This window comes from Prionailurus bengalensis, chromosome A2, assembly GCF_016509475.1.
Source record: "Prionailurus bengalensis isolate Pbe53 chromosome A2, Fcat_Pben_1.1_paternal_pri, whole genome shotgun sequence".
NCBI classification, from domain to species: domain Eukaryota; kingdom Metazoa; phylum Chordata; class Mammalia; order Carnivora; family Felidae; genus Prionailurus; species Prionailurus bengalensis.
This window is the reverse complement of record NC_057348.1, coordinates 9,340,938-9,360,736: the sequence shown is the minus strand read 5'-3', so window position 1 is coordinate 9,360,736 and position 19,799 is coordinate 9,340,938. Positions and strand designations below refer to the sequence as shown.

General features: G+C 59.8%; 1 protein-coding gene across 3 annotated transcripts; it reads right to left on the bottom strand.

Moving 5' to 3' along the window:
• Window positions 1-106: 106 nt before the first annotated feature.
• NACC1 (nucleus accumbens associated 1) lies at window positions 107-19,790 on the bottom strand. 3 transcript variants are annotated; one of them, XM_043586720.1, is made up of 8 exons: window positions 19,666-19,790; window positions 18,767-18,900; window positions 4,778-5,755; window positions 4,517-4,690; window positions 3,825-3,930; window positions 3,629-3,726; window positions 2,802-3,057; window positions 107-294 (listed from the first exon to the last, which is right to left on the bottom strand). In XM_043586720.1, exons 3-8 carry the CDS (start codon window positions 5,745-5,747, stop codon window positions 198-200), a joined length of 1,701 nt encoding a protein of 566 aa, XP_043442655.1. In that variant the 5' UTR covers window positions 5,748-5,755; window positions 18,767-18,900; window positions 19,666-19,790; the 3' UTR covers window positions 107-197. The 3 variants fall into 3 exon arrangements, with proteins under 3 accessions (XP_043442655.1, XP_043442656.1, XP_043442657.1); XM_043586721.1 differs by lacking the exons at window positions 18,767-18,900; window positions 19,666-19,790 and adding an exon at window positions 18,444-18,637; XM_043586722.1 differs by lacking the exon at window positions 107-294 and having other exon boundaries at window positions 1,604-3,057.
• Window positions 19,791-19,799: the final 9 nt, after the last annotated feature.

Sequence of the window (19,799 nt, the reverse complement as noted above, 5' to 3'; positions counted from 1 at the left end):
TCTGAGGTGTGATGTTTGCACTGGCTGTCCCGAGCACACGGTGCCCTAGTGTGCAGCGACCGTCCCTTCCTGGGCCCGGCGCCCCCAGAGAGCAGCATGCGGCAGGGCTGTTACAAAGGCGTTTAGTTTATTTTCCTCAGTGTCACTGATATTCTCATGGTTCACATTTCCCAGTGCGGCTCCTCTCCTTACAGTAGTTAATGTGCAATCTCACTTACGGGCCCGGGGAGTGGGGGGTCGGCCCAGGGCGGGGAGGGCGTTGGCACTTCACACGGACAGGGCGGGCGGTCTGTCCTGCGTGAAAGAGGCGGGTGAGTGGGCGGCCAGGGGAGGCGGAGGGGGGGGGCCCACAGTCTTTTTTTTTTTTTTTTTTTTGCGTTGGTTGGTGATTCTCCATTCGTGCTCCTCCCTGGGCTGCCCGGGGTGGGGGGGACCATGCAGCTCAGAGCAGGGCGGGGCAGGGGAGGGAGAGAAGGAAAAGCAGCAGGCCGCCCAGGAGGTGGGGAGGGCAGGGCGGGAGGGGCGCAGGGGTGGCTCCTGGGGTAAGGCACAACCCTGTCTTTGGCTCTCCTGGTGAGGAGTTTCCTCCCCGGCACCCCTGCCCAGCCCCTTCCCCCCCCCCCCCCCCAACACAGTCCCGGGAGCCAGGGGCACCTCCTGGGGTCCCTGAAACGAGGGGCTCTGCCACCCAACCCAGTGCTGCAGGGGCTTGGAGGAGGGACAGGGGCAAGCCCCACCCGAGGACAAGGCAGGGAGGGGCTGGGCAGGGGCCTGTCCAGGACAAAGGGGTGGGGAGGGAGAAGACCCCAGTCCCAGAGAGCCGGCCCCTGCTAAGGCCTGGAAGGAGGGGAGCGCCTGGGGACTCCTTCCTTGTGGGGTCTGGCTGGAGCCCCAGCCCGCCCCTCGGCCTCGGCCGGCCCGGCAGCTTGCCAAGTGACCAGGATATTGTGCTTTGGGATAGATGCTGGGGTGGGATGTCAAAGCCAGGACGAGGGCGTGGGGGAGGTGCGACTAAGGTGCTTGTGCTTTAGCTGGGGCGTCGACTCCCCCCATACACTGGGCCGGCTGAGGGCTAAGGTGCAGGGGCCAGGCCAGGAAAGTGGGATGCCAGGACCCCAGCCAGACCAGACGCCCCCCCACCCCCACAAAAAGATGTCAGGAGGGGACCCCTTCACAGACTGGTGGGGGCTGCTGGAGGCGGTGGGGGGGACCTCTGAGTCAGATTCCAAGGGTTGGGGCTGACCCCCACCCCACCTCCCACAATCCCCCTGCCTCTGGAGAGGCTGCCGGAAGCAACGGGCTGGTCAGATTGGGGAGAAGGCGGCGAGAGGCAGTGGGGACAGGGCTAGAGGGAAAGGTGAAATTGTAAAGGACACCCAGTGTGGGGGGACAGGGAGTAAAAAAAAAGAACCCTCCACAGAGTTCACATGTAAAACTCAAAAAAACACAACCCCCTCGCGCTGGGCGAGGACAGAAAGAGGAATGGTTAGAGAAAATTCTGCAAACTGCTAACAATGGAAGTGGGCCCTGCCTTGTCCCCAGAAGCTGGGCTCAGCCAAGAGGCCAAGGCCAGGCCACCCCCCCCCCCCCCCCCCCGCCTCAAATGGAGCCCCGCTGGGGAACAGAGGAGCAAGGGAGGAGCTGGTCAGACCCACAGGAGCCTGAGCAGAGGCCTGGCCGGGTCCCCACCTCAGAAATGCGCACCCACACTCCACACTCACGCACGCACGCATTCAGCCTGCCCCCATCCCCCACCCCGTCCTGCCTGCCGCGTCCCCCGGGGACCGAAGGGGACATCAGACAGTCCCGTTGGTTTGAAAAATAAAAGGAATCTTATACTTCAATATTTCATCAGCTAAAAAAATGCTTTAAAAAGTATGTACAGGGGGTGGGGGCAGCGTGGGATGTGGGGGTGGGGGGGGGGAGGGCAGCAGCCCCCCAGCCTGCTCCCCTGGCTGCTAGCCCTGGCCCTACTGCCTCGCATATCCATTTGTTTAAAAGCAAAACTTCTACACACACACACACACACACACACACACACACACACACACACACACACTTCTGTGAGCCCAGGAAACCTCTCGTTCTATTCACAGAGACCCTCAGTCTTTCCCCAAGAGCCTCCCACTCGGGACCTGCCCCACTCAGGCCCCAGGGGAAAAGTGGGGGCAACAGAGGTGGGCACAGGGTGGGGAGAGAGAGGGGCGCCGGGCCCGCCACTGCCCACCACCTTAGATCAGTTGTGAAGTTTCTCTGAGCCTCAGTTTCCTCAGCTGTGAAATGGGCAGTCCCCTCAGCCTCGCCTACCCCAGCCCCCAGGCGCAGGGACAGACGAGGGAGACAGGAAGGCGCTTTTGGAAACGTGGAAGCACTGGGAGGTGGTGGCAGGAGGGGTCCTGAGAACCCTGGGGCCCCTGCAAGTCCCAAGAGGTTGCAGCAAGGGGCCCAGGGCCTGGGGAGGGAGCCTTCCTGAGCCCCCCAGGCCGGCCCCTCCCTGCCTGGCCTGGTGAGTGGGGAGACCACTGCTAGGGGTTAGGAGAGGGGGAGCAGGAGCCCCCCTGACGGCGCCCGAGTGTGCTAGGGAAGGCAGTGCAGAGCTCGCACCGGCCGCTGCCCTCTCCCAGCCCGCTCGGATTGGGGTCAGAGAGTGGGATGGGGAGGCAGAGGGGCTGGGAGCATGCAGCGCCCCCCGCGGGTCCTGGGAGGGACAGACAGTAGCTCGTGACCAAGATGGTAGGTGGGCGTGATGGGGGGGGGGGGGGAGTGTGACGGCCCCGCGGGGAGGGTCCGGTGGTAGTTACTGGAGGGCCTCGGCCGAGGGGCCGGCCTCGCCGTCGTGGCTGGCCGTCTCGAAGCTGTGCTCCACGCCCATCATGTCCGGCTCGATCTTGCCCGTGTCGCTGATGAAGGTGGTGTAGGCATCGCCCTCCGCCATGAGCACCTTGAGCTTGGGGATCCAGCTTTTCCGCACGACGCGGCGGGCGTTGGTGCACATGTCAGCTGCGATGGCGTTCATCTCACTCTCCTTGAAGTTGGGAGCAAAGTTCTGGCAGTAGTCTGCGAGGGCACAGACACAGCGGGGCTCAGGCAGAGTGTGGCCCCGGCCGCTCACACTGCCAGCAGCCACGCGGCCACGCTGCTCCTTGATTCCCAAACACACACCGAGGGCAGCCCCGAACCCCCCTCAGAGGTGGCGGAACGGAGGAACCCGCGAGCCACGACGTCAGTTGACCCCATGCCTGACTGGGCTCGGCCGTGTGTGGGGTTTGAGAGGATGGCCCAGGGCTCTTGAAAAGTCTGGGTCATTTGCCAGAATTTAGGAACTGCGAGATTCCACACGAAAACCCAGACCTCTCTCCCGACAGCTGGCTGGGGCCTGGCTGCTTCACCACTCCCATGACTCCCCGAGGACCCCTCCCCCCGCACTCCCACCCCCACAGCTGACACAGGCTGACCTTCAGTGCCCCCCGCCCCTCACTGTGGGGAAATCTCTATCCAGTCACAGCCTTCTTCCCCACAGGCCTAGATTGAGCCTCAGAATCTTGACCCCAAACCCCACCCATCTATCAGGGCCAACGCGGAAGAGGACCATCGGCCTGCCCCGGGCCCCGCCCCTCCAGAGACTCACACTTGACAGCGTGAAGGACGCGACTGTCCAGCGGTTTGCGGCTGGGGTTGTTGGAGGAAGAGCGGATGCCGGTGCCACAGCTGTTGGCCAGCGTGTTCCTGGGGTGGAGGGCACGGAGGAGGGAGTCAGGCCGCCCGTGGCAGGGGGGTATGGGGCGGCCCCCCTCCCCTCCAGCCGGGCTCTGCGAGGGCCTCACCGGTCAAAGAAGGAGGCCAGGAGGCGCCGCAGCAGGACCTTGTGCCGCGTGCCCGCGCTGACGTGGCAGTTCATGAGCTGTGCCCTCGTGATGTACACATTGGTGCCTGGAGTGGGGAGCAGGAGGGTGGCCGGGGGGCCCCAAACTGCCACGTTCCCCGCTTGGCCGGGCCCCGGCCTGGGCCCGGCCAAGACGCTCCCTGACAACTCGCCCCGGCGTGGCCTCGTCAGCGGTCAGGCGAGGACAGATGGTGGTGCCGCTGTGCACGGGGCACCTAGAACATGCCGGGCCCTGCTTGCACACGGGGGGCTTTTGCCCACACAACCACCTGGGCATCAAAAAGAACAGGCAGTGGAAGCTCACGCCAAGGCACCCTGCCTCCAAGAGCCGAGATTCTTAGCCACCGTATCAGGTAACCCCCAAACCACCCTAAGAAGCCGCTCATCTACCCGCGTGGCCAACAGTGCCGACCCACAATTATACCAGCCTCTGGGGCAGAAGCCTGGAGGCCGGCCTTTGGGACGAATCAACACCAAGGGGTGTCAGCTGCCCCAAGACACGGCCAGCGGTGGCAGCGGGGCTGGAGTCAGATCCCAAGTGTGGCTCCTAAACACCGGGCCAGGGGCGCTGGCTCAGAGGGCAGACGTGGGGGAGGAAAGGGGGGTTCTGGGGAGGAAGTGACGCTGGCCCACCTGTCACCAGCTCCAGCTTCTCGGAGGGGTCCCCCTCGTCGTAGAGCTTGGGGTGGCAGCGGTTGCCGATCTGGTTGATGAGCTCGGCCGGGAGAGACGCCAGGTCTTGCCGCACCCGGATGCGATTCCGGGACTCGGGGGCCACCTGCTCAGGGAGGGCCTCCACCTTCTCGGCTTCAGGGGCAGAGAGCAGCACGTGTCGGGGACCGGGGCGGGGGCGGGGGCGGGGACTGGGGCGGGAGGGCAGGGCAGGCACCTCACCTGTCTGGCCGACGTTCATCATGCTGTACATGGTGTACATGTTGCAGATCTGCCGGTACTGCTCGTCCGTGCCCTCCTCGCCTGCATCCTCCTCCTCATCCTCCTCGTTGTGGTAGGAGCCGGGGCTGTCGCTGGTATAGGCACTCGAGGTGCCTGGGCTGGTCCGCTCTGACGTGCTGGGCCCGCTCACCACGCCCCCTGCCGCCACCGCCGCCGCCGCCGCTGCCGCCCCCCCAGCCGGTTGCCCGGTGCCGGCCCCCGCCGCCGCCGCCGCCGCCGCCACGGCCACCCCGGCGGGCTGTGCCGCCGCCACCACCGGGGCCTGCTGGGGCGGCCGGTTGGCAGCCAGGTCTGGCGTGGAGAACTTGGCCATCTTGCGGCTGCCGTTGCCACCGCCACTGCCGCCGCTGTCCCACAGCCGCTTGGCCACGGGCGTGCACTGCACGGAGTCCGACTCCTGCTGCTCCGTCTTGACGCGGGACACGAGGGGCAGCGGGGTGCCACAGGCCGGCCAGCTCGACGTCTGGGCCACGGGGCTCTGGGGCTCGGACGATGGGGCCTCCTCAGCGTGCAGGCCCTGGGAGTCGCAGCTGGGGGAGCTCACCTTGAGGAAGAACTCGGTGCCCTTCTCCATGATCTCCTGGATCTGCAGGAAGCCGGCCGTGTACATGAGCAGGAACTGGTCCCCCACGTTCATGCTCAGCCGGCCTGTGTAGCAGAAGCTGAGGATCCGCTGGAAGGACTGGGGCTGCACGGCAGCCGGCAGCTCCACCACCGCGCTCCGGCTGCTGTTGAACAGGTCCCGGAAGTAGGAGCTGCTGGCGGCCAGCACGGCCCGGTGGGCCTTAAAGGCGTGGCCCTTGACCACCACGGACACGTCACAGTACAGGCCCTGCAGCCGCTGCTCGTTCAGACACTCCAGAATGCTGTTGCCGAAGTTCGGGATCTCCATCTGCAGGGTCTGGGCCATGGCGGCAGCTGCGCGGGGGGGGGGGGGGGGGGAGGGGATAGGGAGAGACAGACAGAGGGACAGGGTCAGGCAGCAGACTCAGCCCTCCTCTCGTGAACCTCACCTGCTGCAGGGAGGCACGTGGGAGCAGCATCCACAGGGTGGACTCGGCCGCGGTTGCGAGAATCACCGGGAGCCACCCACGCCTTCAGTCCCGGCACAGACTTGCCTCCATGACAGACTGTCAGATCAGTTATGTCAGCCACAGGCCCGGGGTGGGGGTGGGGGGTGGGGCGTGCTGGCTGTCCCTTGCAGACAGGAGGGCAAACGCACACTTACACGTATGTGCCTGAATTTGAAATGAGCGAACACAGTGAGTGTCTGTGAGCATTAAGCACCACCAGCACGACACGCACAGATAGGGCAACCCCTAGAGAAGGGCACTGGCGCCAAAACACCAAGAGGCCAGGGTCGTCTGGTTTTTCACACTGCGTCCACAGGGCTGAGCACGTGACCCCCAATCACTGTTTGATGAATGAATGAATAACCTACTCAAGAAACCCCGAAAGCACATGAGAACATCACCAGTCGTCAGGGTAACTACGCGAGCCCAAACCACAGCGAAACACCATTTCATACCAACGGGGCTGGATGGAATAAAAAAGACAGACAAGTGTTGGCAAGGATGAGATCGGAATCCTCCTACGCTGCTGGTGGGGATGCAAAATGGTGCAGTTGCTATGGAAAAAGTCTGGCAGCTCCTCCAATGATTAAACACGGAGTTACCATATGACCCAGCAATTCCATTCCTTAGAATTATACCCAAGAGAAACAAACACCTAGATCCACAGAAAATCCTGTGCACCGTTCACAATCGCCAAAAAGGTGGAAACCCAAATGTCCATCAGCTGATGAGTGGATACATAAAATATGGTCCAGTCATACAACGGAATATTATTCAGCCACATAAAGGAACAAACACAGATACAGGCTAGGATATGGGTGAACCTTGAAAACATTACGCTGAAGGCAAGAAGGCAGACAAAAGACCTGTGTATTATATGATTTTATGTACGGATGGCTTCTTTCATTTACTTATTTAGCTAAAAGACCAGAAGTAATCTCTACACCCAACGTGGGGCTCGAATCCACAAAACTGAGATCAAGAGTCACGGGCTCTGCTGACTGAGCCAGCCAGGCACTCTTATATGATCCCATGTATACAGATCTCCAAAACAGGCAAATCCAGAGCTGGCAAGGTGGGGGGGTGGTGAGCAGAAGAATGCAGTGTTTCTTCTTGCCGTAATGTAAAATGGGCCAAAATTGTGGTGATGTGTGCACAACTCTGAATAAGCAATTGTGATCTTTGAATAACATAGGTCTGAACTGTGTGGGTCCACTTACACGCAGAATTTCTTCAATACGGTTCAGTACCATAAATGTTATTTTCTCTGCCTTATGATTTTATATTCTTTTAAGTAATCACTATGCCCAAGTAGTGGGGCTCACACTCATGACCCAGAGATCAAGAGTCGCATGCTCCTCTGACAGAGCCAGCCAGGTGCCCCTTCCTTATGATTCTCTTGGTTAACATTTTTTTTTCTCTAGCTTACTTTATCGTAAGAACACAGTAGGGGCGCCTAGGTGGCTTAGTCGGTTAAGCGTCCAACTTCAGCTCAGGTCATGATCTCCCGTTCATGGGTTTGAGCCCCCGCCTCTGGTTCTGTGCTGACAGCTCAGAGCCTGGAGCCTGCTTTGGATTCTGTGTCTCCCTCTCTGCACCTCCCAGACTCACTCTGTCTCTCTCTCAAAAATAAAATAAACACTAAGAAAAAAAAAAGAACATAGTATAGAATACTTATACAAAGTATGTGTTAATTGACTGTTTTCATTATCGGTAAGGCTTCCGGCCAACAGTAGGCTGTTAAGTTTTTGGGGAGTCAAAGATTTTGCATGGGCTTTCGACTTTGCACGCCCCCCCCCCCCCATCTCAACTCATTCAAGGATCACCTGTATGAAAACCATGGAGTTGTACACTTTAAATGAACTTCATGGTATGTGTCTCTCAATAAAGCTCAAATAAAGAAATAAGAATCCACAGGACCGGTTTCTTCTGGGCAGAAGACATGAGAAACTTGCCACGAACACTCCTGAGTCTTGCATTTTGAACCTGGTGATCATATTACACCTACTTACAAAAATAGGTAATATTTCAAAAGATGTAAAATGTGTGAAATCGTAGCATACGCATCTAATTTGTGAAAATTAACCCCAAAGTGCTAGAGGGGGATAGAAATGCCAATTTAAGAAACTGTGGCCCTTCTCAGGGAGGCCCAGGCACCTCTCAAATGGGAACTTCTGCATCACAGCCGATTCCATCAGTGCACATTCCAGCACATTCCAACCCAGAACTGGTGGGGTGGGATGGGCATGTCCAGTACTCTAAGGGCACTCATAAAAGGGCATTGAAGGACAAGGCGGCTTTATAACTGTACCCATGGTAAAAGTGAGTCCCCTGCAATTCTATGGAATATAGAAGGCAGTGGTCCTGAATGGGCTGGGTGAGTATGAAAAGAGTCCAGCTGGTGAGAAGGAAGAAAGTCGGTGTGCAAAGGCCCTGGGGCAGGTACCAACTAGAGCCCCCAGCTGTTTCCCCTCATTCTCAGATTAGCTCACCTGCTTCTTTCACATTTTTAATTCACTAGCGAGTCCATTCTGAGCTGCTTCCACGGGCTGAACCCTGGGACACAGTGGAACTCTGGTAACACCAGGTACCACGAGGACAACAGAAGCAGCCATGTGCCCATGGTAAGTCCTGGCTCCAGAACCAACTTGTTACTGAAGGCAGGAACTCCGAATCTCTGCTTCTCCATTTGGAAACAGATGTTGGTTAAGGCCAACCCGATTGTGCAAATCCAGTCTGCATTCACTAAGCTGCTACATGTGATGGACCCTGAGGGAGACACTGGCAGGCCCTGCCCCTCCCAGCACCCGGGTCACCCAAGAGCTGACAGTTGGTGACCTACAGGAGTTCTCTGAATCCTCTTAGCAAACCCACGGGGCTGATTTCATACTCCCAATTTTCAGACGGGAAAACTGAGGCCATGGGGGGATGTTAAAAACAGTCTCAAGGTCATCACTGAGGAAACAGTAGGGACAAGATTCAAATCAGGGTCTCTGTGGGCACTGAAACTTGTGATTTCCCTTAGCTATGCCCTCTGCTTCCTTGTCTTCATCAAAATCACTGTCACTCCCAGGAAAAACAATTTAAGGCAATCCCGGGGGGAAATAGGGACTCCACCATCAGAAGGCAGCACCTTCCTTCAGGAGTTCCAACTCAACACCAGATGGGCTAGGAGCTGGCCCTCTGTGTGTGGATAAGAGAAACTGAGGCACCAAGTGGAGGCAAAGGACGCAGCCCAGAGAGCCCGCTCCAGGGGCCTGGCACCCCCAACCCAATTCCCAAGGCTGCCAAAATGAAGCTACCCCAGGTACTGGGGCCCAAGTGACCAGAGCCAAGGGGGTCAAGGGTGAGGCCAGCTCCCTCAACAGGATCACTAGACCCCCAGTTGGGAAGGCTCTCACGGTAAGGGGAAGGACCAAGGCAGGAGAGGCGTGCAGTGGAGTCCAACCCCAGACCTGGGTTCCATCGCCAGGCCCTCCCCTCTGTGCCTTGGTTTGTTCATCTGCAAAATGGAGACTCACTCATCCAACCCACCCTGACAAACTGCAAGGCGCGAGGGACACAGCCCTAAAGGAGACTGGCTATTTCCACGTGCAGTTGTCTAGCGGGAAGACACCGGGAGTGACACATTTACCGCCGGGGTGAGTGTGTCAGAAGGGCTGGGCTGACTCTGGGAGTGAGGTGAAGACAGGGGGCCAGAGGGCCACCAAGTCTCGGGCAGGAAGGAGTGAGGTGCAGTCAGAAGACCCCAGGAGGCCAGCGGCGGCTTGAGGCGAGTGCAGGGCCAACAGGGCTGCTGGGAAAGGGGTGGGACCGGGGGCCCCGGTCTGGTGAGGGGAAGTGTTTCCGCGGGAGCAGTGGGAAGCTTGGAGCAAGGGAGACACAGGCCCAGACCGCCTTCGGGAGAACTCCCAACCAAAACAGGGGAGACACTGAGGGCTGGGCCAGTGGTGGGGCAGGTGGCAGTGGGGCAGCCACAGAGAGAGGATGGTCAGACTCAGCGGTGAGTGGCTAAGAGGAGGGAGCACCAAGGCAAGAATAAATGCCTCCAGTCTGGGACGTGGCAGCTGCTGGGGGAGGTGCTGCATCCCGGGGCTGCAGAAGAAATTCTGGGGGGTTCTCCTAACTGTGCTGGTGTGCCAGTTGCTGCTAAGGGCACAAGGACCGCCCCGCTTCATAGGTGAGGACTGAAGCGCGGCCCTGCCCCTCCCGAGGCGGCTGGACTTGAGGGCCTGACCGCTCACCGGGAACCGGCACCGGATGGCAGCTCAGCTCGGGGGATGCTCAGCAACGAGAGTGCTGAGGTCCCTGGGGTGACAGCGGGAACACACACAGGGAGGCGCTCCCAAAGGCGAGAACCAACCTGACATTCAGGCTGGGGTCCCCCAGGCCTTGTGAACCCCAGCCTCACAGCCCGGCACCCAGGGCTTTGACGCCTTAACCATTTGGCGGGGGGAGGCAATCAGTGCCAACGGCTCAACCGGTCAATGCACAGGAACCTCCTCCACGGTGCAGGGGAGTGGGGTGGCAGGGCTTGAGATGCAGAGACGCTGTGTGGCCTTGCTGTCCCTGCAAGGGCAGCGAAAGGCGAGGGCTTGGCTGGCTTTAGAAGCATAGGACAGGTCACCCCCAGGCTCCCCTCCTTCCCTCCCTGGGCAAATGCCCCACTCCAGTCCTCTGGACTCAGAAAGAACGGCTGTCCTGGCTCTCCCTGAAGCCCCTTAGCCACGCTAGCCCTGTGAGGGGAGGGACCGTGGAGCACGACGGGCTCCCAGAAAACAGGTCTGTAGTACCTGCTGCCTAGGCAGTGGTGATGGAGTCAAGAGTCGGGGGTTTCTAAACCATCCAGCAGTCCTGTCCCCGCCAAGCACACTGCATGGCTCTCCCACCCGCGCCAGGCGTCTGTCCGGCTGTGCACCCTGCCAGAGAACCCTCTTCCTCCCACTGCCCACATCTTCCTCTCCCACCGTTACCCCCTGGCTCCGAGAATTCTCCAGACTGGAGAAGATGCCCTTCTTCTGCACACTCTCCCCGGCTCCCACACGCAGAGCCCTAATGCTTACCTCTGAGAAAACTAAATCCCACTCGACTAGAGAATCCTTAAGGGCAGAAGACCTCACAATGTGGCATATTAGCCTGCCCATCTTCTGGGGTCCCCAGACTCCCCTCGAAGGAAGAGGCGGCTCCCAGCCCTATGCAGGGCCAAAGGGACCCTCCCAGCATCGCTAGTGTCCTGGCCCCAAACACGAGCAGGTCTCCCAGTGAGATGCAAGGGCCCAGCACTCCGTTTCCATGACCTCCCGAGTCACTCAACAAATATTTGCCGAGCGCCTGCCTGGGGCATGAAGTGCCTGGGAGCCCGGGGCAGGCCATGAGCGAGACAAGGCCTGCCTCCAGGGCTCATGGTCCAACAGGGAACGTGGTCTTACACCCAGAGTTCCACAGATCAACGTGCCGCATGTGTGGGCCTCTAACATTACAGCTGACATATTGGAGCGGGGACGGGGGGTGGGGGGGCAGACAGAACGAGGCGGTGGTGGAATGGGAGCATAGCCCCCAACGTACAGGGAGACCATGCAGAGTCCTGAGAGAGAAGCGGGCACAGCCCTTCCAGAAAGTGAAGGTAAATGAAGGCTGGTGCTGGGCCCAATCCTTGGTTAGTTTCTCTCTTCCCAGGGATTGAACCCAGACCGAGGGCTCTGCGCTGGACCCAACTGTGCCTCCTCGCCCCAATTCGTGGGTTGAACTCTTACCCCCAACACGTCTGTATTTGGAGATGCAGTCTTTAGGAGGTAATTAAGATTAAACAAGGGCCTAAGAGTGGGAGCCCTGATCTGCTAGGACCGGTGAGTCTTAGAGAAGGGAGAGATTTCTCTCTCTGTAAGGACACACACCAAGGCCGTGTGGGCACATCTGGTCTTGGACTTCCAGGCTCCAGAAGTGGGAGCCATGTCTGTTGCTTCGGCCACCCCGTCTCTGGCGTGTTGTTATGGCAAGCTGGCTCAAGACAGGCTTGAAATAGCACCCTCTCGCCTACAACTCCCCCGTGGAGCCCCTGTCCTGGGCTTCCTACGGGTGCCAGACGTGTATATGTCCCCAGTACCAACTCGACGTGCCTGCGGCCAAACCCCTCCCCACACCCCCAAGCCCGCTGGCCAAAGCTCTCACCAGCTCCAGCCTTCCTTGCTCAGGCCAACACCCTGATCTGACCCCCAAACTCTTTCAAAACCTGTTCTCACCACCTGCTCTTGGGACTTCCTAGAATGCTGTCCCCGAGATGGCCACAGCTCGTCACACCTGCCCAGTCACTTATCTCAAACTCCCAAAGACAGAAGCTCTCCCAACCCCAATTCCTTCGCTTCTCCTGCTTGATTTTTCCTCCTTGGTGCTTCCTACCATCGAGCTAGCTAGATGCGTCCTTGGCTTTGTGTCAGTTCCACCAGGGCAAGGTGCCTGCCTATCCGGTTTATACTGCAGTGTTCGGCTGCCCCTTAGGACCAGACAGGTACACAGTGGGTGCTCAATAGTTGTTTGTGGAATGAAAAATGATTTCCGTTACTTCCAACCTAACTCCCCTTTTTGTTCCACATGAATGTGACCCAAACAGGGTGGGAGCCCCCAGGGCCAGTGTGGAGGGTGCCGCCAAGACCGGTGCCCCCCCTCGGGCAGCCGCACCAGGCGGGTGGCCTGCAGTCAGGGTCCCGCTCTGAGCTCAGTGTCACTGCATTTCGGATTCCCACCAACTGTTCACACTACTGCCTGATCGTGCCGGGGTGCGGCAGGCTTGAACTGCAAGCGCTTGGGTGGCAGGGCGACTCCTGGGAGTGGAAACTGGCAGGGATTTGGAAAGGGAGCTCCAAACTCCCCAGGCAGCACAAGCGAGGGGTACAGATGTGCGCCATCACCAGGGACGGACTGTCTGTCTTCCCGGCTGACTTTCCAGGGAAGCTGTGAGCTGCCCGATGTAGTGCAAGCCAGTTCAGGGAAACCACCAACCCCAAGTGAAAGGACCAGAGGCCCGTGGAAAGCCCCACAGGACTTCAAGCAGCTCAGCAGGAGGTCAGAGTAAGGTGGGGGGAGGGGATATACCCCCAGGCTGCCAGAGCAGCCTTCCTGGCCCAGAGCCATTCTGACCCTCAGTAGGCGCCAACTGCAAAGCAGCTGAGGCAAACATTTGCTAATGAAGAACAAAGTGTTACCTGACTGTACAGATCTCTACTGCTGGCATTTAAAAAAGGACTTTATTATTATTTTTTTAGCAATCCCTACACCCAACACGGGGCTTGAACTCACAACCCCAAGATGAAGAGTCGCAGGCTTTTCCGACTGAGCCAGCGAGGCACCCCCCTACTGTTGGCATTTTTAAAGTAGGTGCACATTCCGCCCCCCCCGCCCCCACAAAAAAAGTGGCCATGATATCCACAGTGGGTGACAGGATTGTGACAGGGCATTAGCTGGCAAGTAGCATTTACATTGCCCCTACTGTGCACCTGCACAGGGCAAGGGCTCTGTTACACTTCTCTCTCTGGTTTCTGAGGAAGAAACAACTCTTCCCGCCATTTTCCGGGCGTAGAGAGCAAGGCCCAGAATTGCGCCCAGGCCCTCTGGCTCCTGTCCCAGAATCGGAGGTAACAGTGGCTGAGGCTTCCTCACCACGGCTGGCCCATGCCCAGCTCGTCCCCCACGTGGTCCCATCGCTCCCCGAGGCACGCAGGCCACCGTGACTAGACCCATCCCATGGATGGGAAAACTGGGGCTCAGAGAGGCCAGAGCTGGGGCTCTTTATCTTCACTGGGTATGTCTTCCCCATAAATGGGATCTCGGTCGCCCTCTGAGGGCTAGGCTGCGGGCCGTTCCTGCCTCCCCTACAGGAGGCCTTCTCCTTTGCCCAGCCTCCCCCAGCTACTCCCTCCCCTTCGCCCCTGCCACCTCTGGGAAATGAGCAGTCCAGTCCCCCGCTCGCCCCAGGGTCTCCCTCTCTCCTCCCACTCTCCCTTCCTCCACCCACAGCAGCAGCCCTACCCCCCACCCCAAGTCCACCTTTCGGAGTTACACCCTAATCCCTGTGTGCCTTCAAATTTGAAGGAGGAGATGGTGGCAGGCACACGATGGAGGGAGTGTCACATGCTAAGGCCCTGAGGTGACGCTGGTGTAGCTAAGGCAGGTGGTTCCTGGGAAGGGGCCTGTCAAAACGGGCTTGGAAGGCGCCGCAGGACCTTGGCACGGCTTAAGAAGACGAATCTTGTTATCTTACACAAAGCGCAAAGCTTCCTGCTTAGAATTGTGCTTCCTTTCCTCTACACTGCCAGAAAACATCTCCCTGCAGCGGCGCTGACAGCCTGACATCAGTCTTCCCAACTCGAAAAGGGGCTAACAGCAGCAGCCACCTCCTGCGGCCATTCCAAGGACTGAACCGGCAAGCAATGCAGGCAGACTGGTGCTTACCCTGAGTCCGGGACCCGGTAACACCAGCTGTTATTAGCCACGTCCCCTCTGTCCCTCCCCCTAAGCCCCTCGCAGGGCTGTAAGGTCTCTGACAGCAGCGGCCACGTCCTACACCCCCAGAACCTTATGCCATTTCATGATTAATCGAGCAGTACTTGCTGAGGGCTCCCTGCCTGCCCCAGTGCCTTCCCAGCATCATCAAACACCCCAGACACCAATCTCTGTGCTCCCCATGGTAACAACACAGCGAGGATACCCCGACCTTGTGGCCACTGGGACCAGATCACTCTTTGGCGGGGGGGGGGGGGGGGGGGGGAACGGACGGACGGACGGACCATCCTATACATTACGTACGATGTTGAGCAGCATCCCGGACCTCTACGCTCACTAGAGGCCAGTACCAGCCCCAGCTGTGACCACCAAACACGTCTCCAGACATTTCCCAAAACCCCTTAAGAGGAGGCAGAATCATTCCTCATTGAGAACCACTGCTGCACAGGCAAGCCTGCTTGTCCCCACTCATCAGAGGAGGACACGGGAGGTGCCCGAGGTCGCAACCTTTGCCCAGGGTCTCATGGCTGAGGAGGATGGCGCTGATGGAATCAGACTCTCCACTAGACCGTGGTTGCTCACCTTCAGCCACCCTCCGCCTAATTCAGAAAAGAGTCACAGTCCTCACAGAGGGCCCTTGGGTCTCGAAGGATGCGGAGACCTTCACCAAAGGAGGCAGCACAGGAGAGACGGGACGATGACCGCAGGCAGGCACTGGGCACGACCTCTAACAGCCAGCCACCGGACCGGATTCACTTCACTGCAGCTGCAAGCTGCAGCTCAGAGGGCTCTCCAGGGGGGACCCAGAGACCAGAGGCAGGGAGACGGGCCTCCCCCCCGCACACCCCTGCTAGGCACAATGGGCGCCGAGGGCCTGGGGAAGGAGGAAAGGGATCGGGGTGAGGAGGAGCCGGGAGGACCCCAGGAGGGAGCACAGGCTGTTCAAGCAGCGGCGCCTCGTCTTCAAGCCCAGGGGGGCTCGTCATCGCCTCAAACACAGGCTCCCCTCTCCATCAACCTGCTCTGGCACTGACACTGATGAACTCCGAGTCAACCTGGCTGGACCAACCCCCAACGCTCTTCAAACCCACGCCTGCAGGCTGACCCCAACGACAGATCCTGCAAGACTGACAAAAACTCAGCTGTCCTCACAGCCTTGCTCGCTGGGGCTCCCCACTGGCTGGCCAGACTTTAAAAGGCCTGGAGGCAGGCCAAGGGGTCTGGACTTTCATCTGGGGGCAGCGGGGAGACCCAGGAGACCCTGCGACCCGGGTGCTTTTCTGTAAATGGCACTAAGGGTCTTCATTTCCACACTGGGGTCACCCCCCTCACTCCTTCCCTCACGAGGACAAGATATTTAGAGTACTTAGCAGGAGGCTGGCACATGCTCAATAAAGGCTTTCAATGTGCTGTCCCCTCTGCCCAGAACATTCGCTCCTCCCCTGCCCCAGCTTCCCTCACCAGGCCGATTTCTTCTTATTCAGGGCTCAGCTCTCCCACAAGCCGTGCCTGACCACCCAATTTGAAATTCTCCACTGTCCCCCCCCACCCCCCCCACCGGATCTGTTATTCAAGGCTGTTCCCCCACCCCCACCCCTAGCAGGCAGTCGACACCCTAGTGAAATAAAACTGTCCCAAGGGTCCCCTTACTTGTTGTACTTGCTAGTTTGGCCTCCTCTGGCACCCCAGGTCTGTGTGCCCCGAAGTCCGCACAGAAAAGCAGCCTTTGAGCACCTTCTCCTCTAGCTCCAGAGGCAGCTCAGAGCCACTGCCCTCCTCTGCCATCCACACACCACGGCCAGCCCCCACCAGTCGCTGGCCCCATTCCAGCCATGTGACCAGAGGTAGCCACCCCCGGCCTCAGTACCCAGCCCTGAGCCCCAGTCTGTGCCACAGCAGCCAGCCTCGGCCCAGCCAGACAGGGAAAAGGCACCTTTAAGTGGGGCTGCCGGCCCAGTTCCTCCCGCTCCCAGAACCAGGAGGCTAGCCAGGGAGAGGAGGGCAGGGCCCAGGTGGGATGGGTTCGAGGAACTACAGGCCGACTGGGGGAAGGCAGGGAAGGAGGGTGACAACCCATCATTAAGCCCAGGCCCAGCTGATAACCACTCGGCCCAGCAGTTTGTGGCTCTTGCCTCAGGTGTGGAAGATCCCAGAACACACTGGTAACAATTAGCCCAGAGAGAGCAACGAACGCTGTGGACGTCTGACCGGGAACCAAAGAGGGGGAAAAAGACAAACCAGGCAAGCAGAGCTCCATGCAGCTCTGGAGCCAGGCTTCGTCCTCGAAACTGCCTCCCCGAGCCAGCTCACAGTTCCGTGACCCCTGACCTCTGGGCTCCCAGAAGGGAGCCGGGGGGGATGAGGTGTGACCAGGCCCCTGAGAAAGACGCTTCCACTGTTCCCGCCCCTGGAACGCCAGGAAAACTCTGTCCGCAAGGGCACGGATCCATTCCTTGGGAGGGCCAAGAGGAAACGCCCGGGCACAGAAGCCCCACCAGGGAATCCCAACAGCCATGCCCCTCAAAAGCCAGCTGGGGAGACTGTGGGTTTGAGCCGAGGGCCCGTCAGTCCCAATCTGCCACTGTCTAGCTGTGTGGCCTGGAGCAAGCCACCCGAAGCCTGAGCTTCCTCCCATCATGGAGAAGGCGGAAGCGGATCCAGTGGTGGGCCGGCAACCAACGAGCTCATCCCAGGGCCTGGCCCCAGAGGGCACCTCACAGGCAGAGCCGAGGGGCCAAGAGACCCAAAGGCCTGGGCCAGGGTGTAGACACCAGATTGGTATCATCAGGAGCCTCCAAGACCCGACGAGCAGAGCTTTATTCGCTCCCCTCCCAGTCCTTCACCCCTGGGGAGCTGGTGCCTGGGAGGCCATGGTATAAGATGGTGGGTGGCTGCGAGGTCCCATCGCCGGGGCTGGAGCCCCGAGGCTCTGCTCACAAAAAGTGGGGAAAGAATCTAGCACCCCAGGATACTCAGGTAAGGGCAGCTGGGCGGCCTCCCGGCAGGTATACATGCCCAGCTAGGTGTTGCGGACTTTCCCACACGAACACCCACCCGGTGGGCCAGCGCTTTGGAAGAGCCAGCAGAGGCTTGCTCCAAGGGTAGGTCGGGGACCCAGAGCCCGAGAGGGATGAGGACAAGAGGGCACAGCCCAGGTCTGGCCCGGAGCGGACACCTGGTGGGGGAAGGGGTGGCATGTGCCTTTGGATCGCACTAGTTTCTCGGGACGCCCCGTGTCTCCACTAGCCGAGCCCAAAGGCGCTGTTCCCCCCCCCCCCCCCCCGATCTCCTACAGTAGTTCCTCAACCTACCTGATGGCCCCCGGATCTGGCCTTCCCCCCGCCCCGCGCATCTCTCCAAGCCCTAACCTCATATGACCCCTGCAAACATCTCTGGGATCTCCTATCCGCCCCCACCCGAACTAACTCCGCCCACACCCACCCTGCCCCACTTCCTGGGCTTCTCCTCAGCCGCCCCCAGGCCTGTAACCTGACCCACCCACCTCCTCCGGCGCCCGGACACTACCTGCAGGTCGGCCCCTCCCCGCCCCCCCCCCCCCCCCTCCGGGCCCTTTCCCTCCGGCCGCGCCGCTCTCCCTCCTCCCCCCACTCGGCCGGCCCAAAGCCCGACTCCTCCCCCCTCCCCCCCCCCCCACCCGCCCCGGCCTCCCCGGACGCCTCCTCACTTTTCTTCCTCCGGCCTTCCAACTTCCCGGGCCTCCGGCACCTGCCCGGGCACAGCTCCGAGCCCCCCCAGTCGCCGAGAGTGAGCGGGGGGGGGTTTGGTCTGGGCCCGATCCCGCCACCCCCAAGCCCCACGGCCCGGCCCGGGACTGGACACTCAAGGCCGCTCGTGAGGGCCGGGCCTCTCCGCACTCGCCGGCCCGGGCAGAGTGCAGGCTGCGGACCCGGTTCCTTTTCTGTCGGAGGAGGTCCCCCCCCCGGCCCTCCCCGCTCAGCCCTCAGCCGGCCCTCGGATGCCCTCGGGCCGCCCCGGAGAGAGGAGGCCGGAACCGGGCCTGGGGCGGGCCGCCTCACCTGCGCCGTGGCCGCGCTCCGGGGGCTCCCAGCGGGCTCCGCAGCGGCGGCTGGGGCCGGGCCTGGGCCCGGGGCGCGCCCCCCCTGCGCCGGGGCCTCGGCCTCCGCCTCCGCGGCCTCCGCGGCCTCCGCCTCAGCAGCAGCGGCAGCCGCGGCGGCCATTCATTGTGGGCCAGGCCGCCCCAGCCGAGCGCCGAGCGAGCGCAAGCCGCGCCGCCGCCGCAACCCGGCCGGGGAGGAGCGGCCGCGGCCCCGCCCCCTGCCCGCCTCCGGCCCCGCCCCCGAGACGAGGCCAGCTGAGCGCCGAGCGCGCCTCTTCTCACCTCGGTTTTCTCCCTTCGCCCCTCAGGGTCCCCCGCCTGTTCCTTGATCTGCCGGAGAATTCGACTCCCGACCCCGCCGCTTCCTAGTTCCGCGACCTTGGACAAGTCTCTTCGCCTTTTCGATCATTCGTTTCCTGTAAAACGAAACAACAATGACTTCTATTTATTGTGCCTGGCACTGTTTTAGGCACTTAATGGGCATTATCTCTTTAAACGCCACAGTAACATTTTTAAGTAGAAATGACTACACACTTATACACCCTTCATAGAAAGAGAGGCACACAGAAGTGAAAAATACCTACTGAAGATTACCAGCAAGTACGTGATGGAGGGTGCCAGGATTCAAACGCCGAATCAAGAATCGACGATGAAATTAATGCTTTCATGTTTACGCCACACCTGGTTCTGTTCTAAGCATTTAACCTGCACTAAGTCGTTTAAAACTCACCACAACACAATAACGAACGTTAAAAAGTTATGTCCATTTTGCAAATGGGCAAACTTAAGCATAGATGGAGACAAGAACAAGTAGCAAGGCTAGCTGGGACTGGAATCCAGGCAGTGCAGGCCACTATGCTCCCCTCCCGTCCTACACGGTTAGAACCTCCTGAGAGAGGGGATGCTTTGCACACTTTCCAGGCATTCTGTCCCTTAATTTTTGCTCTATATTGGAAGTTAGCATTTCTATTTAACAGGTAAGGAAAGTGAAGCCCAGAGAGTTTAAGTAACTTGCCAAGACCATGTGATAGGACTGGGATTCAAACTCAATAAATCTGATTTCAGAGCCTTAATTATTCCTGCAGAGTGCCCTGAAATAATGTGCTTACAGCACTCAGTGCACAGAAGCCGATCAGTAGATGTTGAATTTCTCCGCTTACCGCCCCTTTTCTGAGCCTCACCTTCCTCATCCGTGAAATGGGGCGAGTGATGCGTCCCCTCCCAGGGGAGCCGACGTGATTAAGGCTATCCACACTACACTTTCCGAGCTTTCCGCCGTACATTTTGATCCCGGCCACCCACTGTAGGTAGCATC